The sequence below is a fragment of the Panicum hallii genome, chromosome 9, assembly GCF_002211085.1.
Source record: "Panicum hallii strain FIL2 chromosome 9, PHallii_v3.1, whole genome shotgun sequence".
Taxonomy (NCBI): domain Eukaryota; kingdom Viridiplantae; phylum Streptophyta; class Magnoliopsida; order Poales; family Poaceae; genus Panicum; species Panicum hallii.
Genome location: NC_038050.1, coordinates 14,357,650 through 14,374,116, shown reverse-complemented (window position 1 = coordinate 14,374,116; position 16,467 = coordinate 14,357,650). Strand labels below are relative to the sequence as shown.

The 16,467-nt window shown below is 46.5% G+C and overlaps 1 protein-coding gene and 1 long non-coding RNA gene across 4 annotated transcripts; one reads left to right on the top strand and one right to left on the bottom strand.

The window, feature by feature from the left end:
• Positions 1 to 1,168: 1,168 nt before the first annotated feature.
• On the top strand, positions 1,169 to 4,511 carry LOC112872539. Its single transcript, XM_025935563.1, is given in 4 exon segments — positions 1,169 to 1,499; positions 1,502 to 2,745; positions 3,016 to 3,205; positions 3,961 to 4,511. Coding segments are annotated over 4 exon segments (1,851 nt in total). The 5' UTR covers positions 1,169 to 1,210; the 3' UTR covers positions 4,089 to 4,511.
• A 1,796-nt stretch (positions 4,512 to 6,307) lies between these two features.
• LOC112876873 lies at positions 6,308 to 9,511 on the bottom strand. Of its 3 annotated transcripts, none has more exons than XR_003225387.1 (4): positions 8,295 to 9,511; positions 7,053 to 7,573; positions 6,642 to 6,939; positions 6,308 to 6,558 (listed from the first exon to the last, which is right to left on the bottom strand). It is a non-coding gene; the product is annotated as an uncharacterized LOC112876873 (long non-coding RNA). The 3 variants fall into 3 exon arrangements; XR_003225386.1 differs by having other exon boundaries at positions 6,642 to 6,936; XR_003225388.1 differs by having other exon boundaries at positions 6,642 to 6,936; positions 8,320 to 9,511.
• Between the last annotated feature and the right edge of the window lie 6,956 nt (positions 9,512 to 16,467).

Genomic DNA, 16,467 nt, shown 5'->3' with positions numbered 1-16,467 from the left:
GGGGAGGAAGATGAAAAGGGAGATGAGCCCCCTCTTTATACATTGACTGGATTCGCCACTGTTCTACTATGTATGAATAATATAGATCTATGTTTTCAGGATATGGTTTTGCGTTCTGATGAGAATTTCTTTGCTAATTCTTGAGCTAAATAGGCCTCGATGAAGTTCCACATTCTTTTTTTGAAACGAGAAGTTCCAATTCTATCTTCAGCGTAACTTGCATGCCATGTGCTTTGTGAACCTTGCGGCGTGCTACTTAATTTCTCGCTGTTTTGCAGGAGCCGCGAGGGCAAACATTATGTCATCTGCAACCCTCGCACGAGAGAACATGGATTGTGTACTTAATCCGTTTTCCAAATATTTTTTTTGCGCCGGGCCGAACGGGGCTCCTATATAACTTGTGAAAGCTGGTTACCAATATAATTTTAAAACCCATTAGACCTAAATTAGAGGTCTAAAATTCAACATTTCAGAACATTAGATTCAACAATTTTTAAAAGATAAATCAACACGTGAAAATAGTGAATTCAGCATTTTTCAGAAACACATTGCAACATTTTTTTAAAATACTAAGATCAACATTTTTCATAATCTATTTCAACATTTCAAAGAGAATGAATTCAACATTTTTGAAAACCTAGATTAATATTTTAAAAAATAATTTGTTCACTGCTTTTCTTCTTCGGCGACGGCGAGCACAGCGGTAGCGGCAGAGCAGGACGTGACGCGAGAGCAGCGGGGGGCAGGGCCGGAGCGGCGCGCGGCGAAGGTGCGGGGGCGTCGCGCGGCAGCGGGAGTTGGGGTGGCGCTCAAAAGCGGCGGAGGCGGAGGCGGAGGGGTAGGGCGTAGGAGGCGGCAGGCAGCAAGAGGGTCGGAGAGGAAGAGGCGGGGAGGTGAGATCAAACGGTTATGGAACCCTGCACGAATCTCAAACACCGGAATCCATAAAACTAATGTCCCTCTGGAAGCTATATAGGTTTGGTGGGGCCGGACTGGCTGGTCTGTGTCGAACTGGTGGTTCCTTTCTGTTGTGTTGATCGTCAGAATGGTCCGCAAAAATCTCTACTCTGGCCTACCTAGCCCACGACCCACGTCTATCTGATAATCCTCGGCCCAACCCACGGCCCGCCGAACCTTCCCCACGGTTCCACCCGCTTCCCGAGGATCGCCGCGAAACCCAGCACCGGCCGTCCACCCCCACCCGAACGAAATGCTCCTCCTCCGCCACGGCCTCCCCTCCCCTCTCCCGCGCCGTCGCGCCCCGCTCCGCGCCCTCCGCCGCCTCGCCATGTCCTCCGCCTCGGCCACCCCTCCCTCCACCTCCGCCTCCGCGGCCGCCGAGTACCACTGCCGCACCAAGCACAGCCTCACCGCCGGCTACGCGCGCGGCCCGGGCCGCCTCGACTGGGCCAACCAGCCCAACCCCTTCCTCCGCTTCGCCCCCGCGCCCCAGCTCCCGCTCCCCAACCCGCCTCCCCCGCGCTCTCCGCGGGCCCCGTCCCCTACCCCGCCATCTTCCACTCCCCGCCCCCGCCGCCGCACCCGCAGCCGCTCACTGTCGACTCCCTCTCCGCGCTTCTCTTCCACTCCCTCGCGCTCTCCGCCTGGAAGTCCACGGGCCTCTCCACCTGGTCGCTCCGCGTCAACCCCAGCAGCGGCAACCTGCACCCCACCGAGGCGCACCTCCTCTTCCCGCACCCGCGGGAGCCCGGCCGGTTCGCCGTCGCTCATTACGCCCCCCGCGACCACCTCCTGGAGGTCCGCGCCACGGCGCCCGCTGGCGAATGCGCCGCGATTCTGCCCTCACCGGCGACTGCGGTCTTGGCGCTATCCTCGGTGTTCTGGCGGGAGGCGTGGAAGTATGGGGAGCGGGCGTTTCGGTACTGCAACCACGACGTGGGCCACGCGCTCGCGGCGGTTGCGGTAGCTGCAGCAGCGCTGGGGTGGGACGCCAAGGTGCTCGACGGGTTGTCGTACGAGGATCTTGGCAGGCTGGTTGGAGTGGAAAAGGGGAGCCCGGCTGCAACGCCTGAGGAGCTGCCCGACAGAGTGGTCAAGGGTAAGGCGCCTTGGGTGGAGCGGCAGCACCCAGATTGCGCCGTCCTGCTATTCCCAGCCAGGTCCGAGCCTGAGGTGGACTATGGCAGGATGAGTGATGCGCTGAGGAGTTTTGATGGGCTGCATTGGGTTGGGAAGGCGAATGCGCTTAGTAAGGATCATGTGGTGTGGGATGTGATATACCGCACTGCTGAAGAAGTGAAGAAGCATGGCCCTGTGCCTGAGGAACGATTCGTTGTGATGCCATGGCGGAAAAGCCCAGCTATGTCAGAAGGTCTATACAAGCAATTAACAGTGCAGGAGGTGGTGCGACGTCGGAGAAGTGCGGTGGACATGGATGGGGTGCATGTGATGGGGAGGGACATGTTTTATCAGATGCTGCTGCACTGCCTCCCATCAGGGGAGGCTGGCTCAGGTGAGCGGCAGGGGAAGCAGTGTGCTCTTCCATTCCGTGTATTACCATGGGATGCAGAGGTGCATGCCGCATTGTTTGTGCATCGCATCACAGGGCTGCCAAAGGGGCTGTATTTCCTGGTGAGGAATGAGGAGCATTTTGGTGCGTTGCAGCGAGCCATGAGGCAGGACTTCGAGTGGGTTCGACCGGAAGGTTGCCCTGATGGCCTCCCACTCTACAGACTGATGAAAGGGGATTGCCAAAGGTTGGCAATGCAGATCTCATGCTTTCAGGTATATGAAGATGGCAAATGGCGTTGTTTCTGGTTATTCAGTTATAAACTATATTTGATGGGCTGGTTAACGCGTTTCCTTATGAATTTATCAATGTTTATTTATGCTTAGATCCAGACATTCTGCCTTTAGTTTATATTGTTTGTCCTGATATAATTATTTGAAACTAATTTCAACATTCCCTCCTTTCATTTTGGCATTTGACCATGTAACCTATTCTTGTACATGCAGAAATTTCACTAGTTATCTGCTTTTGGTATTTTTATTCAGGAAATTGCTTCACATGGATGTTTTAGCCTTGGGATGGTTGCTAGATTCAAGCCTGTATTGCATGATAAAGGTGAATGGATGTATCCTCGTTTGTTCTGGGAGACTGGCATTCTTGGCCAAGTGCTTTACCTTGAGGCCCATGCTGTTGGAATATCTGCCACAGGGATTGGCTGTTACTTTGATGATGCTGGTAAGTTGAGCAGACATTTTAATAGATCTATCGCAGTTTAGTACTTGTTAACCATGGAGGTATTTACTTTAGCAGCAATAATCCTCTGCTAGCTTGCATTAGCTGAAACAGGGAGCATCTGCAAACTATAAGAACATTTAACACCATTACATTCCTTTCTGCTTGTTGTAAAAAAAATAAAAATAGAGAGGAAAAACCCTGCTGTGTTGTTCACACCACAGGGGAACAAATCCCAGTTGTTCTGTTTTGTTTTGCAGTTTATGTGCACTTAAAAGATCTGATGATTGACGAGTAGGATGCTCAGGACTCTGTTGAATAATATACATGCTATGCTAAAACGAGCAATTTTTTTCATGAGGCACAAGCCAATTCAAAGTTATCTAATTGGTCCAGTGTCTTCGCTAGTCTTTAGAATATTGGCAATGCATGACTCAATCTGTATTAGTCATCAAGCCAGCTGGGACCACACTACTTGGAAAAACAGAATGATCCTTGAATACTGTTACCGTTTTTGCCATAATGTCTGGACTCTTTTCATGCCCAAGTTGATTCTTCTGCTTGTGATTGTGAAGCACAAGATCACTTCTGACTTATATTTGGTTTCTCTTAATTACTACAATCCACAGTGATATCTAAATAATATTCTTCATATTTCTATTCAGTTTGCAGTGGTCATGATATTTTAACTCTCCATTGGTATTTTGGCTTAAGCATTATTCAGTAATAGCTTCTAATTTGCTAGAATTTCTGTGCAGTTCATGAGATACTTGGCTTCAAAGATTTGGAGTTCCAAAGCTTGTACCATTTCACAGTGGGTAGTCCTGTGCTTGACAAGAGGATAATGAGTCTTCCAGCATATCCGGGTCCTGGAATCGATGCATGATTTTCGCTTTGGTGGTATTATCCATCCACACATCAATTAGTGAACCGAGGAACCTGACCATGTGGGAGTTTGTGTATGGTGTAGTGGCATGCCATACTATCTCTGCATACACCGGCCCTACCCTCTCTTATTTCTGTAGTGGTTGGCCGGGTTGATTTTATGTTGATATGGTAAGTTGGGATGCTCCAGCATGTTTTAGTGCATGTTCTGGTCTTCAACCAGGTATATAGTTTTGGCTGTCCATAGATTGAACAAGAATAATGTAGGTTTTTTCTGTCCACAGATCAACAAGAATAATGCGAGTTAGAATAACTCATGTCCAGCAATGGTATGGAGTCTTGACTCAATACGGAATTGGATTACAAAATGTATTACTCTCTTCATCTCAGAATATAAGGCATGCACGTATTTCAAAATTCAAAATTATCTTTGACCAATAATTAGCCTAATATAATAGTGTAAACAAGTTGTAGTACAATAGTTGTAACATTAGATTTGTGTTTACAGGTATTTTCTATTGATACTTATATTGTTGGCATAAATTATATACAATAGTATAAATTAACGGTTAAAGTATGGTCTTGAAAACCGCACCAAGTCAAATCGCGTATTCTATTTTGAGACGGAGGGAATAGAACATATCATGACCGTTGTATAATAAATCTCCAATCTCCAAATTGTCTAGGTGACTGTACAACGAATTATATGTTCCATGCAACTTACAGTTACAGGCACGTTGCCAGTAAAAATAAAGAAATACAAATAGGTTGGAAACTTTCCTGCAGATCTTTTTTTTATTTTTTTAAAGTTTTGTTAACGTAATCCTGATTTTTTTAGGGAAAATTAATTGCGGTGTGGGTTTTACGTAATCCTGATAGCGAGGAGCCGAGGATGCGAGCCCACGCACTCTAGTCTGAAGTTCCGCGCGACCTCTTCTGACATTCCTACTTGGGCTGGCTGGCCGGTTGGGGAGGCCGTAATGAATAGGCTGGATGGTGGATTTGTACGCGCCTGTGAAATGGAAACAAAACAAATGAGGAAATATGAGAAAATTCCCTCTATGGCTATAGAAAATAATGGCAGCTCCCTTCGTGATCCTGAAAATTTGAAACTCTTCTATTTAGCCTTTTTTTTAACTTTGGCTTCTTATTTGGCCCTTCCGTCAACTTTATCAGTTATCTCGCGAGAACGGTAATTTATAGTTTTTCATCTCTCTTTTTTTTCACTAAAACAACCTTTAAATCACCTCCAAAAATTATAAAACTTTTTACAGCAATACAACTAATGGAAATGAACTCATTTCGCAAAAAAATCACATGTGTAACATGTAGGGTCTTAAAATTAAAATTCACCAAATTAGACTACTTTTTAAGAGTATTTGGTTTTTTTATGGCACAAAAATAGTGTCCAAAATTTGAGTAAAAATAACTAATATTTCTAAGATGGGATATAATAATTTATAAATTTTTTTATAATATATGTTACTTAGAGAATTTTGAAGTTATCTTAAAATTTTGTTTTTTGAAAGAAAGTTTAAATTTATTTTGATTAAAGAACTTCTAAATTCTCTAAGTAACTTATGATACTAAATAATTTTATAAATTAATTCATCTCATCTTAAAAATATTAGGCTTTTTTATTTAATTTTTGAACAGTAGTTTTATGTCTTAAAAAATAGATAGTCTTAAAAAATAGTCTAATTTGGTGAATTTTAATTTTAAGATAGTAAACGCTACATATATGGTTTTTTGCAAAATAGGTTCATCTTCATTAGTTGTATCACTGTAAAAAGTCTTATGAATTTTGGAGGTGATTTGGAGATTGTTTTAGTGAAGAAAAGAGGCATGAAAAACCACAAGTTACTGTTCACGCGAGATAACTGACAGAGTTGACGGCGGAAAAGCCAAATAAGGAACCAAAGTTAAAAAGAGAATCAAATAGGGGAGTTTCAAAAATTTCCAGAGCCATAGAGGGAACTACCATTATTTCTAGGACCATAGAGGAAATTTTCTCAAGAAATATAGCTGGCATGTTCGACTTGACCAAGGTCCAACAACCCGATAGATGGAGAGCCTAACTAGTACAATGCCCATGCTAGCGCTACGGTGATATTTGATAATCCAAATGAATCAACCAAAAATAATATTTTTTCTTGAAGTTTACACAATGTGAAATGTTGTACTTCAGACCAACATTCAAACGATTTACATTCAATATACTCGAAGTTTACACGATCTGAATCTTCACACACGAGGGAAATACATTAAGTTATTAGCTAGCCATCACACGCTTCTACCTGAGCTCCTCTCTTATAGACATTTCGATAAACAAGCTGCAGTGGCCATATCACAGCAAAGGGAGCTTGACATGGAGCTCTAATGGTTGAGGAATCCTGCATTCTTCTGCTTCTTTCTTGTTTAGCCTCCCACAACTACCACTGCTGCATATACTCTTCACAAATATCCAAGATCTCAACACGCACGCACGCACGGACGGTTATACATACAGGAAGAGGCAGAATATTTAAGATGGAGAATTGAGAGGAAAGCTTACCATGGACGTCAAGGATGGAGAAGCCAGGAACTCGCGCCACTGCCGTTGGACCTTACAACTCGTGCCACAAACCATTTCCGCAGAATCCATACCTTCATTCTTCCATGAGCCGCGCCTCCTGTAGTTACTTGAACCAGATGGCAAATGCAGCCATGTCCGACACAAAAAAGCAGCACCACCCTTACAAGGCGTCAGGAAGATAGAACGACCGCACAGCTCTATATATGACAGCACTTGGTTCCAAGGACGGCCGTGCATACTCTTGTGTACAGTTTGCGGCACCGAGTGCCCATGCCTGCTGCCAGCAGTCAAGGAATTTATCGATCAAGATCAATTGTGTATCGTAGCTGCAGGAAGCAAACTCAACTAACAGAACATTCCATAGCTAGAAAAAAAGAACGAGACACTCACCTTTTCACTACTCTGCTAGTCAGACCCAAAGCAGCAATTGCATTCTCCTTCCCGACCAATTTGTAAGACCACATTTTGGTCAGAAGTTACAATTTTGGTCAGACCACATGTGTGTGCATGGCGAACTGAAGGTGAGTTTTCTTATCATAATCATCAAGATCGTCAAAAAATATTCCATCCACCCATGATACTACTATCAAATATAAATAATCAACACCACGACTTGTTCTTGCCACCAGACAAGCATGATAGCTATTTAGTGCACAATACTGAACAAGAAGACCAATATAATAGCACTTTTCATGTTCTATCAAAAATACAATAGCACTTTTAAGATTGTGGATCAATTTAACCATGAGATTTGTCATGTGTCAGTGATTACAACAAAATTGACAATTAGAAATACTACAATATTCAGGAACATAAAAAGAACGGCTTAATAAACTAACCTTGATATAAAAGTAATCACCGCACCATTTTTTAAAGCTAGGATGGAATTTATCACACATTTGTTTCTTGACCTGAAAGAGCAAATAGACCACAAATTAGTTATCCAACAAAAACACAGGAACAAAATAAATGTCAAACACAACAGCCTTGGATAAGCTGCTTTTGGCCCCAAAAAAAAACAAAACAAAGGCGTCAGGTCAATACCACCTCCAAACTTGTTCTATCCAATATATTTTCTGTATACGAATACAGTTTCTATGAGCATCATGGTGGAGCAGGTATTATAGGTAGAGGGCTGATACCTGCGGGAAACCAGCATGTCCCTTTGCTGAATGAAATTATCTGGGCCACGGAGGTTAAGTGAAAATATAAGGGCCTTAGCATGTGAATGCTTAACCTTTTTAGTGCAAACATATGCCACTCAAATGAAAGGAAAATAGAGCACTTGAGGGCTCTCCTTTCCACTGTACCCGCTGCGGTCTTTGGGTGATCTATAAACAGACGTATTGTACCTACTGACAACAATCTCTGCTTTATTTTCATAATGATAATTTCGACAGCCTATTTTTTGCATGATAGCTTAAGATAATTTTGCTACCGCAGGTTGCACTAACCTACTGACAGCAACAAGACCCAACTTGGTTACTCCACAACAATCAGAATTTGGAAGTTGTAACCAATATTACATGATTTTATAGATAAAACATACACCAAAATTAGTAGTCAGAATTCATGAACATTGAAATCTTCAATCAGTGAGATAATGTAATCAATAATCATACGGACTGCTACCTGGTCATTTCCTCGAACAGCTAACCTGCATACCATATTGCATTTGTGTCAGCCTCCACGGCAGCCACCATCCCATGAGCCTGCCAGTGCCAATAGTTACGGACTCCGATTCCCATCGCCAAATCCATCGGGAGGAAGAAGAATGACTCTGTACCTCGAGTCCGACAAGCGTGCCAATACTGTAGAGTTGCCGGCTGCGACAGAATGCAATGGGCCGCTGCCCGGTCGCTGGTGGCCATCGCAATTCGGCGGCGGCGCCATCTCCATTGTAGCGTTGCGGGTGCCATCGCTGACAATGGAGCCCCAAGGGTGAGCCCGCCCCTGGCCGCCACCTCAGCTGCCGTGCCCCCTCCCCCGCCGGATTTGGTGAGCACGCACGGCAGGTACACACAGGCAGGCACCACGTGAGAGAGGCAGTATACGGTGGCTGCAGTGCACTCCCAACTCCTCGCGATGGTCCTCTGCACAACCGGAGATGAGGCACGTCTCCATAAGCCGCTCGCGGCTGCCGCTGATCCTAGAGGCAGTGCGTCCCGCCGTGCCGCCTCTGCTCCTTGGGGCAGCTTCTCCAGCCGCGGCCTCCGCTCCTCGGGACCTCGGACCTCGGGAGAGGGAGGGGCTGAGGGAGAAAGAGGGGGATGCCATGGTGGGCTGGAGGCCGACCTGCCTCGAGGCGGCGAGCTCACGACACTGTTGGCGCCAGCTGCTAGGGGCTCCCTGCTGCCCATGCGCACCACCACGACACCTGCCCTCTGCTCCTCAATCGAGCAGCACGCCGTCGCGGACTCGCGGGCAGTCAGGCATCCAAGCCGAGGCCCTCGACCTGCTTCGCCTTGCCCGCGGCAGTGGTGAACGGGGAGCGGAAGGGACGGCATGGATAGGGGTGAGCCAGGAGAGGGAGGGGTGTGTCTCGGCAGGAGAGAAGGGAGGAGGGTGGAGTTCGGATCCCTGCTACAATTGATAAAATTTTCGGGTCTTCGGCTCTTGAAGGTGGCGCCCCCCAACGGGACGAGGCCTTCGCCGCCGCCTCTGCGTACGCCGCCGACAAGGACCTGGCTACCGAGCCTCTGCGGACCCACGCAGCTGTTGCCGTTGTCGGCGAAATCGTTCCCGAACAGCTTGTGCGCCTGCTTGGCCCGGGGAGGTGATGGTGATGACGACGGTGATGGCGGTGATGGCGCCGCTGGGTCGCCACATCGCCGGCCACCGCTCGGGCCTCCGCCACACTGTCCGCGAGTGCATACACAGATGATGCAACTCATGCCATAAAATTTTGCATGCAACTGCATACACATATGACCCAACACATGCCATGAGCATTTTGCATGCGCTACAATAATGCTAATGCTAATGCTAATGCTAATGCTAACGTAACAAGCGGGACGGCACTTGGGGCAACGCTGGGCCTTGGCTAGGCTGGTAGCTCGCCGCCTCTCGAAGCTCGAGCCGTGCTTTCCCTGGATCCCGTCTCACCGACGGGACACCGGTGTGCCGCTCCGCCTCCCAGGCAGCCCTGTCTCTCCATCACCGCGGTCACGGAGCCACACGGGCTGCAGATCGACGCGATGACGGCGCTAAGTAAGATCTCCTCACCTCCCTCTGCCAGCCTCGCTGCCAAATTGTCGAATTTCTTGTAGTGCAGCTGCAGCCTGCAGGGACGGAATGTGACCTCACGAGCAGCTCGCACCGCTGCAAGTCGACGTGATGGTGGTATGAGCAGCAGCTCCAACCACGGCTCCTGTGCCTGCGCCATCCCTCCAAGGCTGCAGTGGCCGTAGCCGACGTTGCCTCCACTGCTTGCAACGTGCTCGACAAAATGCCCAACCTATTCTAACGTATTTTACAGTGCCATCTGATAATCACAAATATGCTGGCACTGCACTTCATAAATTACAAGCTCCCATACGTATAGCAACTCTAATTTAAGCGTAGCGTAACATTCACCACCATTGGTACTACTAGCATGAGATTCTGGTCCTTCATGAAGATCCCTGTCTTCTTCTATTCCTATTCTGCAAATGACGTCAACAAAAGTTTATTTTTGCAAGCCTGGTGTAAGAGATGGAGTTCTCTATACTAGCTCGTTGATGGGTATATATTAAAAGAAACAACAGTTATTTTAGGATTTTCTTAGGTAACCACCAGACAAGATATAAGCGTGACCTGCTTCCTCCGTATGGCCATTCATGTTATGGTAGCATATTTCCTCTAATCACACTAGCCACTCATCTCTTCCAATGCATAAGCAGTGTGACCAGTCACGCTGGTAATTTTTCCGTGCTTCTATCCTAGAGTTATTAATGTTCCTATTAATTGCATAGCTCAGATTTTTTATGTGTAATCATATTGCAATGAAGCTTTGTTCATCTTGACATAATATTGACTTGAAATCATGTTTGATTTTACTTTTCACTATAGAAGGACAGAGAGTAGAGTCTATACAATTGAACTGTGCTTCTTGGAATGAACCAAGAGAAATTATTGCTGATCATATTGCAATGAAGCTTTGTCCATCTTGATAGAATATCGAATTGAAATCATGCGTGGTTTTACTTTTTACTATAGAAGGACAGATACTAGAGTCTATATAATCAAAAGAAATTATTGCTATATATAATCACTTCTTTTCGACCATGTTATTACCTTGATCAATTTGCTAAGCATGAGTTGAGAAGATGCATAACTAAACCCATTCATCATATGGATATATTTGCAATGAGAATTTCTTAATGACAGTTTGTGCCATTGCTGTTTAGTTACAAATCAAAGAAGTTGTATCTGAAATAATTATTAATAAGACATATAGCTATAAGATAGTTCTGAATTTAAATTAACATCTATGCATTTGCATATCACATTAACACATTGTAATCCTACCCAACCATCATCACAGGTAAAATAGCTAAGAATAATCAATCCAATGTTATTTGCCCTCAAATTTAATAGGCGGTGATTATCCAACAATACATTAAGTATTAGATTAACTTGCTAATAGCTCATAACTTCATATTTGTATTGTTAAAAAAATACATTATCAATGTATCATTACCTAATGTGAGATATTTTGATTTTAAATCAATCTTCAGCTTTATCATCAAGTACCCGTACATCTTTGCTTACCAAACCTATTTTTTGTCTGGATGTAGTCGACGAAGGTCACTCGCCAGTCGACCTCGATGAGCAAGACCTCTCGGTCGGATTCCTTTGGATCTTGAGCGATGGAACTTGAATCTGGTGTCGTAATGGAAGGGTGATGCAACTCGTGAACGAAAACTCCCGGTGGGACGTTAGCTCGATCAGAACCCAGTTTCGATAGCACATCCGCTCCCATATTGTTGTCGCGAACCACATGATGGATTTCCAGCCCTGAGAACTTGTTCTCGAGCTTGTGTATTTCCGCAACGTATGCGTTCATGTTGTCCTTGTTGACGTTCCACTCTTTGTTGACTTGTTGGACCACCAGCAAGGAGTCGCTATAGACAGGCAGTCGCTTGATGTCCAGAGAGACTGCCAGGCGTAGCCCGTGCAATAGCGTCTCGTACTCGGCTTCGTTGTTGGAGACCTCAAATAGTATTTGGAACACGTACTTGAGTTGTTCTCCTCTCGGACTGATGAAGAGTACTCCTGCGCCACCGCCTCCGAGCTTGAGTGAGCCATCGAAGTACATGACCTGCTCGGGCTAGTTGGCTGGGGCTTCCACTTGATTTTCTCGCCACTCCGCCATGAAATCGACTAGTGCATGCGACCTGATGGCCGTCCGGGGCTTGAAGTCGAGGATGAGAGTCCCCAGTTCTACTGCCCATTTGGAGATGCGCCCGATGGCGTCCCGATTGTGGAGGATATCCACCAATGGAAAATCAGTAACCACCGAGATGTTGTATGCGTCGAAATAATGGCGAAGCTTCCTGGAAGTGATAATTGTGCCGTAAAGTAGTTTCTGAATTGTCGGGTAATGAACCTTAGATTCAGAAAGGACTTTGCTGATGAAATAAATTGGCCGCTGCACACCGAAAGCATGGCCTTCCTCCTGGCGCTCCACCATAATTGTCGTACTGACGACGTGAGTAGTCACGGCGATGTAGAGTAGCAGAGCCTGGTCGGGGAGCCGTCAGGATGGGGGCAACTGCAATTACTGCTTGAGATCTTGCAGCGCCTGCTTTGCCTCCTCGGTCCACTGGAACTTGTTGTGGTGCTTGAGAAGTTTGAAGAAGGGTAATCCCCGTTCTCCAAGTCAGAAGATAAATCTATTCAAGACCGCCATACAGCCTGTGAGCTTCTGGACATCCTTGATTGTTCGTGGAGCGTCCATGTTGTGATGGCAATGATCTTCTCCAGGTTTGCTTCAATTCCTCGGTGACTGACGATGAAAATGAGTAATTTTCCTTGTGGCACGGCGAAGACGCACTTGGTTGGATTAAGCTTCCATCGAAACTTGCGTAAGCTGTTTAAGGTTTCCTCGAGATCAGGGATAAACTTATCGTGAGATCTGGTCGTGATGATCACGTCATCCACATAGACTTCAACGTTGCGATGTAGCTGATCAACAAGGCATAGTTGGATGGCTCCTGCATTCTTCAAACCGAAGGATATAGTTGTGTAAGCATATGCTCCAAAGGGGATGATGAATGCCGTTTTGATCTGATCTTCTTTCTCGAGAGTGATCTGGTGGTAAACTGAGTAGCAGTCAAGGAAGGAGAGCAGGACGCAGCCAGCCATAGAGTCGATGACTTGGTCAATGCGTGGGAGTGCAAAGGGATCCTTCAGGCAGTGTTTGTTGAGATCAGTATAATCCACACACATCCTCCACTCATTATTGTTCTTTTTTAAGACTAGTACAGGGTTAGCTAACCACTATGGGTGGTATACTTCTTTAATAAAACCAGCCGCGAGTAGTTTTGCTAGCTCCTTCTTGATGGCCTCCCTCTTGTCAGGAGCGAAGCGTCGTAGTCTTTGCTTATTCGGAGTGGCTTTAGGGTCAACTTTTAGATAATGCTCGATCAACTCCTTGGGTACTCCTGGCATATCCGCTAGTTTCCACGCAAATATATCTCGGTTAGCCCTAAGGAAGCTAACGAGCACGCTTTCCTATTTGTCACTCAAGCCAGCTCCGATCAAAACAGTCTTGGATGGGTCGCCTTTTTGCAGCTGGATGGCCTTGATGCCGACATTGCTAGGGTTGGTTTAACTCTCGACTGGTTAGGCCTCTAGCTGGAGATCTCCATCTCTGAGTCGGTGAGATTTTGCGCGGCCGCGAGTACTTCCGCAGAAGGCTCTGGCACGCGTGATGTCGTGGCGTACTCGATCGCTTTCTGGTTGCAGTCGTACAACTTTTTCAGGTCACCGCGGAACATGAGTACGCCTGTCTTGCCCGGCATCTTGAGTAGCAGGTAGACGTAGTGGGGCACGGCCATGAAGTTAGCCAGTGCTGGTCTGCCGAGGACACGGCCATGAAGTTGGCCAGTGCTAGTCTGCCGAGGATGGCATGGTATGACGACTCGAAGTCAGCCACCTCGAACTTGATGTACTCGGTGCAATAGTTGCCCTTCGTCTCAAAGGTAACTAGCAAGACCACTGAGCCGAGTGGTGTAGCCGTTTTTCTCAGGATAATGCCGTAGAACAGAGCTCTGCTAGCGGTGAGCATCTTGGAGATGTCCAGAACCATCTAAAAGGATCTCAAGATGCCTAGAGGGGAGTGAATAGACTAATCTGAAACTTAAAACACTTTAAACACTGTCAGTAACACAAATGTCCGGATACTCCGGATACATGTCCGGATACTCCGGGTTTTGTGTCCGAAGTTTCCGGAAATATTGTCCAGAGAGTCCGGGTATGAAACAATGTACACACTAACAAGATATTGATGCTGCAATTTAGATCGAGTAAATTTAGACAAGCTAGTAGTACCTTAAGAGCGTTTCTTACCAGTTGTCCTGCTCTAGAGACTAGTATAATTGTAGATCGGCCTCAAACCCTAGAAAGTTAGTCTCACAAACAAATACCTAATAAAACTAGTAAGAAGCACAAAAGAAAGACAGAATTTGTTTCCCGAAGTTCACTCCCAAAGTAGCTACGTCTCCGTTGAGGAAGGATTTAAGAGACGGTGCTCAAGAACCCCTATGCTCCTCTTCCAAGAGTGAGACCAACGCTCAAATCCAATGTTACTTACTATGTGTTCCTTCGAGAGGAATGACGAGTACAAACTTCTTATGGTGCTCACAACTTGCTTGAACACTCACACGCGACGCCTAGCCGTCTAGGAGCTTGTAGCTCCAAAAGTAATAAATTTGAATCCACCGGCTAGACAAGGGTGTTGTGCTCAAGAGATGGAATGGAAGCTTACTAACACAAATCTTTGCTCTTGCAACAACCTTACTTGAATCCTCAAAAAAATCACTCAAGAATGAAAGAGCGGAATTGAGAGAGCTCTTCTTTTGCTTGCAAGTGTTTTCTGGTTGAAATGAGCAAGAGAGCTTTGAATGAAGGGGTACTCTCACAAAAAACTAGCCGTTGGGTAAAGGATACCCGGATACTCGGGGTATATGTCCGAATCCGGACACTGGGGTCCGGAGACTCTGGTCTCAGAGAAACTACGGATGGGGAACAGTTATCCGGAAACTCCGGGTGTTTGTTCGGATACTCTGAAACACTATGTCTGGACATTCCGGACTATGAACCGGACAATCCGGGTATAACAGGGAATTTCACAAGAAGGCTGTTTTTAGTGGTAGGTTTGATTCTCATGGTTTTTGTAGGTTCTCTTGAGCACAACTACCACGTTAACACCTGTGGATCAAAGTCCCTCTTGATGGTACGGATATACTCAATTTTAAAATAAAGTCTAATTCTTCAAGTAAATTTGAAATACCGCTTTTCATTTCCCTTTCTAAGACTCATATTTTGTAATACGCTTTGCTTCATCACTCCTAGCCCTGCACACTTGCTCGATAACATGATTAGATATACTTGTGTTTTGTCATCTACCACCAAAACCCACCGAGAGGCCTAGATATCTTTCACCATCTTCTTCAGAGTACTCGCGAAGAGCAGGTTAAGGCCGCTCCTGCCATGAATGAGTACTCGGGTCAGTTGTGAGCACGCCACGACAGGATCTCGAACGAGCGGGAATTTTCCCGGCTCAGAGAAGCTGGTCCACTGATCATCCCTAGAGAAGGAGATCGGGATCTCGCTGTATCTCAGAGGCTTGCATGGCAGGCTCTGCAGAGAGGATTTTGCGCAGGGTCAACTTCTACGCGCGCTTGGAGGGAAAACCTCCGTCTCCATCGAAGATGACGTTAACGACATTCTTCGGGTCCTGGAAATCTTGAGCCCCCGACTTGACACCCTCGTCGTCGTCCTCTTGGTCCTTTCGCTTTCCGGCTTGGGGAAGGGGTGGAGTGTTGAGTGACTTGCGAAGGCTGACGCACTCGAAGAGCGTATGTTGTGACTTCGGGTGCATCGGGCATTATTTGTGCAGAACTTTCTCAAACTGTGCATCATTGTTCCCCGACTTTTTGCCACGCGGATTGCGCTCAACAGCTGTGACTTCTTGGTCTGGCTTGCGCTTTCGGGGTTCCCCGAGTGGTTCTGCTGGCCCTTGTCGAAGTGGCTGTTGCCGTTGCTCCACTTATCGCTGTTACGCTTGAGGAAGCGGACATTTTCCTCATCCTCCTGATCGGCCCACCGTGACATCATGTCACATAGCTCCACGGCAGTAGTCGGGCGGTTGCGTCCGAAGTCGTGGTACGTATGCTTCAAGAAGAGTCCGTTCTGAAAGCAGCGGATGATGTCCACGTCGGTGATGCTGGTGATTCTAGCACGCATCTCGAAGAAACACCGAGTGTAGGACCTCAAGGTCTCATTCATCTCCTGCTTGACTTGGGACAGATCGTGCTGAGTGTATGCTCTGATCATGGATCCCTGGAAGTTGTTGCTTAATGCCCGCTTGAGGTCCTCTCAGGAATCGATGGAGTTTGGCTTGAGGCTTTCAAGCTAAGTGAGGGTGCGGATTCCAAAGCTTCCGGAAAGTAGAGTGCGTTGGTGGAGTTGGATTGCCCTAAGACCTCGATGGCAACGGAGTAGCATTGGAGCCACTGGTGCGGGTCCTGCTTGCCGTCATACTTGGGGATTCCAACTGGTTTAAAATCCTAGGGATAGGATTTTTCAATGATATTGG